The sequence below is a fragment of the Alosa sapidissima genome, chromosome 13, assembly GCF_018492685.1.
Source record: "Alosa sapidissima isolate fAloSap1 chromosome 13, fAloSap1.pri, whole genome shotgun sequence".
NCBI classification, from domain to species: Eukaryota; Metazoa; Chordata; class Actinopteri; order Clupeiformes; family Clupeidae; genus Alosa; species Alosa sapidissima.
This window is the reverse complement of record NC_055969.1, coordinates 14,202,012-14,209,372: the sequence shown is the minus strand read 5'-3', so window position 1 is coordinate 14,209,372 and position 7,361 is coordinate 14,202,012. Positions and strand designations below refer to the sequence as shown.

Genomic DNA, 7,361 nt, shown 5'->3' with positions numbered 1-7,361 from the left:
TACTGGTTAAGAAAATGCCCGCCCCCCCTCCCATTTCGGAGCCGCAGTTTGCTTAGCCAACTACCTCTTTGGATAGTAGGGGGAGTGCACACACGCACCCACCACCAGCACTGTGGGAGGTTAATAAAGAGCAATGACCTAAAAGGTCTGTGAACAGCTTTCCTGTGTGTGTGTGTGTGTGTGTGTGTGTGTGTGTGTGTTGTTATTCCAGTCTCCACCCGCTCACTGTTTGAGCTAAATAGTTTTACAGCGAAGGGATAACACACACAGTGCTTTAATCATTCCGTTTTCTAGAAATACAACTAAGAAAGGAGTGTCGCTCAGCAAAGCCAATCTCATCCAAAACACACACACACACACAAATTCTTAGTGGCTGAACAATAAGAGGGACAGGAAGTCTACTGGAAAATGTTGAAAACATCCACTATGCTGCCGATGCAAAAATTTGAAGCATCGCCCAACAAACTGCCCGTTTCTAAGAGTGTCTAGGAAATGACCACCCCCTCCCCCCCCCCCCCCTTCTCCTCAACATCCCCCCACACCGCCCCCAGCAGAACAAAACGGGCTAATTGTGTTTGTGCTGACACTCTGATGCACATTAGCGGTGGGCCTGGGAGAGCAGAGTATGTCCAAATTCTCCACTGTATTAGAGAGCTCAATTAGGCCTCCTACCAGGCAGCCCGGTCGTCCAGGGACTGGCCACGGTAGAGTGCTGACGCGACAGAATGGGCGCAGGTCCTTTTCTTTCTCTCTATCCAGGGCCGCAGAGGAGAGCAGTTGATTGACTGTAATAGATTTAACTAATTGGCGCTGGAGATGCATCATGTCAGTGTATTTGCATAGGGTCTGAGCAATGCAGCCTGAGAGGCAGCTGGTGGTAAATCTTGAATTAAGTGAGGGGAGATCTATTATGAGTGTTTGTATTTATGAGTGTGTGTGTGTGTGTGTCACAATAATGTTTTCACTACACAGAGGCAGCCACTCGTCGGAAACCTTTTCAAACTGAACAGAAACTAATGTGTTTTGCCTAGTCAAGAGTGGACACCCAGAAAAGCTCTCGAGAGTGAAACACAGCATGCACATCTTGACAAAAAAATGACTCCGATTTGTTTATTTGTCAACAATCTCACTCCCATGGGGAATTTAAATCTCACAATACACTTTCAAAAACAAAATAAACTCACAGCTGGCGACAAATGAAGAGTCACTGCCAAGTTTTTGCTGTATAACGATATAGCCTACTCAGATTTTATCATGTTAAAGTCACTGCCATATTTTCTCTGTTTGGAAAGTGTGGAAAAAACAAACTAAACACTATTGAAAGCCAACTGTGTTAAAGGTCAAAAGTAGGCTATGTACTGTATTTTCCTGACTATTAAGCAAGGTTTATATACATAAATTTTGCAAAATATCTTCAGCTATGAGGTTAATTATACACAGGGGCGGGTTATACATTTCTTCTCTAAATTCTTCTTTATGATTAAAGCACGATCTGATTAAAATTCATTGGGCTATATTTATTATTTGCTTATTACACGGCTCTTCATAGTGCTGCAGAATGCTCCATTCACTTGAATGGGCCTTCCCAACGTTCGGCGGTCTGCTAATTCTGAATAACAGACCGTTGCTAAGTATAACAGACCGCTGTCAAGGAAAATGGGCTCCGCTGCGCGTCGGGGTCCGGTTCGCCCTGTCGGGACCGATCTCCCGACAATGACCGGCGTTCTATACATTATCCCTTACATAAAACACTGTCCTGCGGTTTACACACAATGTGGCTAAAACACAGGAAAATACTGTATGTTTCTCACTCACCTGGGTCATTGTGCGAGTGTGGCACCACAAACACCTGCAGAGGTTCCTTGTCCCACTCGTGCTCGTCATAGGTGATTTCAAAGCCTTGTTTCCACACGCCCCCATCAGGGTTGTCGAAGGCCAGTAGATCATACACATCCAACATCTGAGAGGGAAAAACGTATGTTACTGATCCATCCACACTCACGTGCAACAATAAATGCTGCATGATGGGGACATATCCTTGTTTAGATAGCATTATGGGAACAAGGGTTGAACTTTTGTGTGTGTGTGTGTGTGTGGGTGTGTGAGAGTGTGTGTGTGTGTGTGTGTTTAGATGTGAGCAGGTGACCAGTAAACAAATACTGTTGTCATCACAGAGTTTTGTATCCTCTTAAAGGTACACTATGCAAGATTTTCACCTTTACGAAGACAATTTGATGGTAAATGAACTTACCATCTTACTAAATAAGCGAAACGTTCACCTAGCATAGCTATACAGCAGACGTAGCCAGTCGCTACCGAGAAAACCAGCCATGCAACTTCAAGAACGGCAGCCTGACAAATCTTGCGAGAATCATGAAACATTACCTTGTCAGTAGATATAGCTCTTTGGAGATAGTTTATGCCTGTTGTTAATCCTTCACCTCCACAACAAAAGCATTTTCATTGTGTTCAGGGGGAATAAGTCACGAGAAGTTTGCTATTTACAACAGCAGAGTAAAATATAAATATATTACGACTCTAGAGGGAGCTCTACAGTCGCCAAAAATACCTAAACCTGCATAGTGTACCTTTAATCCAAGGACAAATTTGCCCACTGTATTTGGGCAAATCTTTATGTTAAACAAAAATGACGAATGATTACCTGATCTCTGACAAATACTTTGAAATGTATATCTATAACCCTCAAGTTAACAAAAAGTGTCACTGCAAGTAGAATGTCAACAAACATTTTCTTTCAGGAAAAGACTTAAAAAGGTGCTGTCAGCAATTTTACGATTTCAAACCCATAACATTTTTGTCACATTCAGCAATCATCTCCTCATGACCGCTAGCTGCCTATTCCATGATTACATTGTAAAAAACAAGGTCTCTGTAGGCAGCCCAGGCTCCGAAAACTGGAAACAAACAAAGTCCCCCCAACAAAAGCAAAACCCTGCATGGGATTTCTCTGGGAATAATGAAGGTAGGAGGGAGCTACCTCTCTGGCGTGTTTTGTTTGGTCCTTGGTTAAAATATAATGCACGTTTTTTTGCACAATAAATTCAAATATAAACATTAACACAGACAAACGTGACTTCCAGCACAATCCTGACTGCACCTTTAAAACACAAAACACAAATATATCTGTTGATAAACCTTACATAGCAGTCCTGGGTTGGACATCATTTGACTTCAGAGCAATATGTGTCAGTTCAATAGATATGAAAACACTAAGACTGCACTCTGTGAGGTTCAAGGGACAGCAGCAAAACAAACACTGAAAAAGCAAGAATGTCACCAAAAAAGGCACTTGATATTTTCAAATGGTAGGTGATAGGGCTTGTATTGTTCTGCCTTTGTACATTAGGTGACGTGTCTCCAAGGAAGTATCTATGGCCAGAATGAACAATTCTATAAGCAGTTGTTCTTGAAATTCTCCTTGCCGTCTAAGGGCTGTCTTTTGTTGACCCCCTTGGACAGAAAGTTGCTAAACTGGTTGTTATTTTCCTCTTCCAATTTCCTCTTTTGGCCTCGCAGGTAGTCAAGTGTCACATGCGCTGGTTTTCAGTCACCAGTACAACCACGGTGTAAAATCTGGACAGCAACCATAATGTGGTTTTGGTTTCAACTCTATTTCAAATTAGAAATATTTAGAAACTACATCTGAAAAGCACATACATGTGGGCAAACTATCCTTGGCCTCACGTTGAATTTCATTTGTGCTTCTTTGCCTTATATCCCCATGCCTTCTTCACAGTGGTGGTCCGGTGACCTCCGTAAGGAGTTTAACCACAACTGTGCACGGATCAAACAGATGCGTATTTCCACTAACACTTGAAGTATTCAGATACCTTGCATTTTATATCTACATACAGAATAGTTTGCAGCATGTACTTAAATTCTATGCTAACCATTGTGACAACACAAAGAGGACTTGATTGTTTACCGAGCTGTGATCTGACTGGCAAGAGATAGTGGAGGAGGCTCTGCCTGCACAGACCCAACATCTGGCCTGCTGTTACACCTGCCTATTTTATAGGCAACATGCAAGCACACGGGCTCGAGCACATCTGGCATTTACTGCCTGACTATGACAACAGATAGGTGACAGACAAAAAGAACGTGGAAAGCATGAATGGAAATAACATTTAGGAGCCTGTATCGGAAGATCATTCCTGGGCCCTCCTAAATGTTATAGGAGTCTCAAGTTAAGGCCTTTTCTTTCCTCCCGCTGTCGATGTCGTATGCATCCATTTCCCTGAGTGTGATTGCAAGTGAATATTATTACAGATTAATGGGACATTTTCAAATGGCTGCCATAACACTCATGTTATCAAAAGTTGCAACCTAAGGCTATTACAAGTCACTGCGCTGCCACACTAATGATGGACAATTACTGCTTTGTGCAGAATGTGCTGCCGCACGCAGTACCATTATGCCAGCGTAATGGTGTAATATACTGCTTAAGCACAACTCATTGAGGTGGAAGATGCACTAAAAATGATGGATTATGGTAAACAAACAAATAATTCGACTACTCACAAGGGGGACTGTGAAATGCGGGTGGAGGACGTTAATAAAGGCTGCTATATAATGTATGAGTGATAATCAATTTTTACTCAGTTGCCTGATGTGAGGCATTGATCTGATTTCTTTCTGTGTAGAGGAAGTGTATGTCTTCTGTCCCGTTGTCTAATAGAGGATTTGACATAAATGAACATGTGTGCAGGCTTGGCTGCAATCCAATGGCCATTTCATTGCTTAAATCACAGGCGTAAGAGGGTATCCATGACATATAATGAAGAGATCGGAATTAACCTCTCTGTGAACTCCTGCATTATGCCATGCCATCAATGACAAATTTTTTTTTTTTTAACATTCACCTCCAGCTGTCCAAAACAATTACACCGTGTGTATAGCACAGACAGACACACACACACACACACACACACACAGTCCAGAATAGGAAACCAACCTGCACTCCATCAGCAGATTTGGAGTAAGGCCTTGTTGAGAACTGACAGTCTTCAGGGTCGATGGGGATGACCAGTGGAGGTGACGGGAGCATCTCTGCAGGCCCCTGGCTGAAGTTGCCCGAGTCCACTGCCCTTCGCCCATCCTTCACTGAGTCTGTGATTTTGATAATAGAGTCCCTGATGTTGGTGATAATCTCGTTGTTCTCAGCAAGCAGTCTTTCCAGGTGATCGATTTTGTCCTGCAGGACAGACAGCTGCCCCTGGAAAGGGTGGAATTTGGGTTGGTTGGATAATTGGATCAATTCACTCTCATTAAAGAAGTAAACGGCACACAGGGAGGGGTGAGGGACAGGGGATGCTCATTCATCTGCAGTGCCGTTCACCTGATGTGTGGCTATATCTCCATGGTGAACTTTGAAATGATAATGCAGGTTATCATTTGACTAGAAATAGTTGTCACATGGATGTTGTCGTTTTTCCCCCCACTCTCAAATCATATAATGTTCAACATTTCCGTCTCCTTTAACACGATTTCTGATTAGCTTACTATATTTGTATTATTGTGTTATACTAGTCTAGGCCTACTTTACATTACAAAAGCCTAAAAGAGATGTTACAAAAGGCAAGTGAAAGGTCATGAACGAGCTATGTTATAAAAATGAAGGTTATTCTCTGTGTATAAATCCAGTAACACACAGCGTGAGCTACTGCCAACATTTTGACAGCTTTAAACTTGGCTGTGTCATGTCAGTTTTGAAGGAAATGACGACAAGAATGGCTGGACGCTAGGAAAGCTACGCGAAGTGAAAACTCTACAAAGTATCTTTCCATCCCAAGACGCAGGATTTCGCTCAGGGTTGAGTTTAGAGAATACCGTAAGCTGCATCGGAGCAGCCGTAGCCTATTGTCGAATATTAACGGACAAGCACAAGAATACAACGTGTTAAATACGTAGCTTTGTGATTGCCCAGCGCATGTATCCACGCTTTATTTGCCACATTGTAGCCTTGTCAAAGACCTGACAGGAAGACTGCAACAAGTCGTGTTCTTTGTCCTGTCTAGATAAGCACATTTGATCTACGCTACACACACGTCACCATACTATGTTTACATATAATTATGTTCAATAAAGACTTTTTAAAAGTTTGGTAGGTTATTAACCAGCACTTACATTTTGAGACCGGTCCATTCCACTGCTTGGATTTTTGGTATGATCTAATTGTAGATGATCCAGCATTAAGTATAGTGAGATAATAACGACAAAAAATATGGCACTGCCAAAAACAGTAAATTGTCTGCTCAGCCGCATCTTCCTGCTCAATGAAAGTTGGATATCCTTCGTGAACTCGCAAAAGTCACAATACGTTCAAGACCCTAAAGTCATGTACAGCATATGGTCCCGACGATAACTGAAATATAATGGACAACACTAGCCCACTTCACTTAACTCCGTCAAAAGGTAGAAAGGGAGAGGTGAAAATTGAACATCTGGGGGTATTATTTTCTCTCTCTATGCGCAGTCCTGTACAATTGAGAGCTGTTCATATTCGTCGCCCCTCCATAAACATCTGCACAGTCCATCTGAACATAAGAAATCAACGGCAAAGGAACCGCCGTCCTCAAAGTTTTGTCGATGCGGAAGAGTTTGTGTGATTCAGCAAGCCGTCGGGTATTATGTCCACCGCACACACAACTAATGACCCTGCCCCCTCCGGTATTAGTTTTGTTTTACATAGACTGAGGAAGTGCAGCAAGGTAAGCATGTGCGCCGCCTACCGATTAACAACTTCTATGTAGGCAACCAGGTAAAAACTCTTTTGCTCCTTTTAAATCCGCCACACAGTTGTGTCCAGTGACCGTCTCTCAAGCACGTGAGATGTCAAGTAGTGCATATTTTCTCATTTGATAGACATTAGATTGGATAATATTAGGTCGCCGCCAACTGAGTTTGTGGTATCCAGTTTGATCCTATGTTGTTTCCGACGAATATGTGGCACTTAGAAAAACTCATCCGTCTCTCTCTCATGCACGCAACGACGACATTCACCAGATGTTCAAGTTGCAATCTCCACCGGCTTACACTTGACTATCCTGCTTTAGAGCATGCCAGCACAACAGCATGCGACTGTCCCTCTCCAGACTTATCGACAAAAAAGCTTTAGTTTTTACATCCTCTTCTTTTGCGCGTTCTAGTTCGTTAATCGACCCATGCTGTGGCATTGGACATAGCCTTAAAACACTCAAGTGGTGCTGTAGTCTACTTGTGCACAACGTGACTGAGAGTCTCGTTTCAACTGTTTCGATTAATAATTTTGCCGTTGCAAATACACACTGCCACAAGATTCCAGATGTAGTGTAGGTTACATGAGCATCTCCAAATCTGAG

General features: G+C 42.6%; 1 protein-coding gene across 1 annotated transcript in view; it reads right to left on the bottom strand.

Annotated features, from left to right (window-relative positions):
• The window catches only part of man2a1 (mannosidase, alpha, class 2A, member 1), a 50,611-nt gene extending 43,250 nt beyond the window's left edge, over positions 1-7,361 (bottom strand). The window contains exons 1-3 of the mRNA XM_042060339.1: positions 6,148-7,361; positions 4,976-5,236; positions 1,816-1,960 (exon numbers count right to left, since the gene is read on the bottom strand). Coding sequence (XP_041916273.1) covers positions 1,816-1,960; positions 4,976-5,236; positions 6,148-6,285 — 544 coding nt within the window. The 5' untranslated portion in view covers positions 6,286-7,361. The remainder of the gene's footprint in view (positions 1-1,815; positions 1,961-4,975; positions 5,237-6,147) is intronic.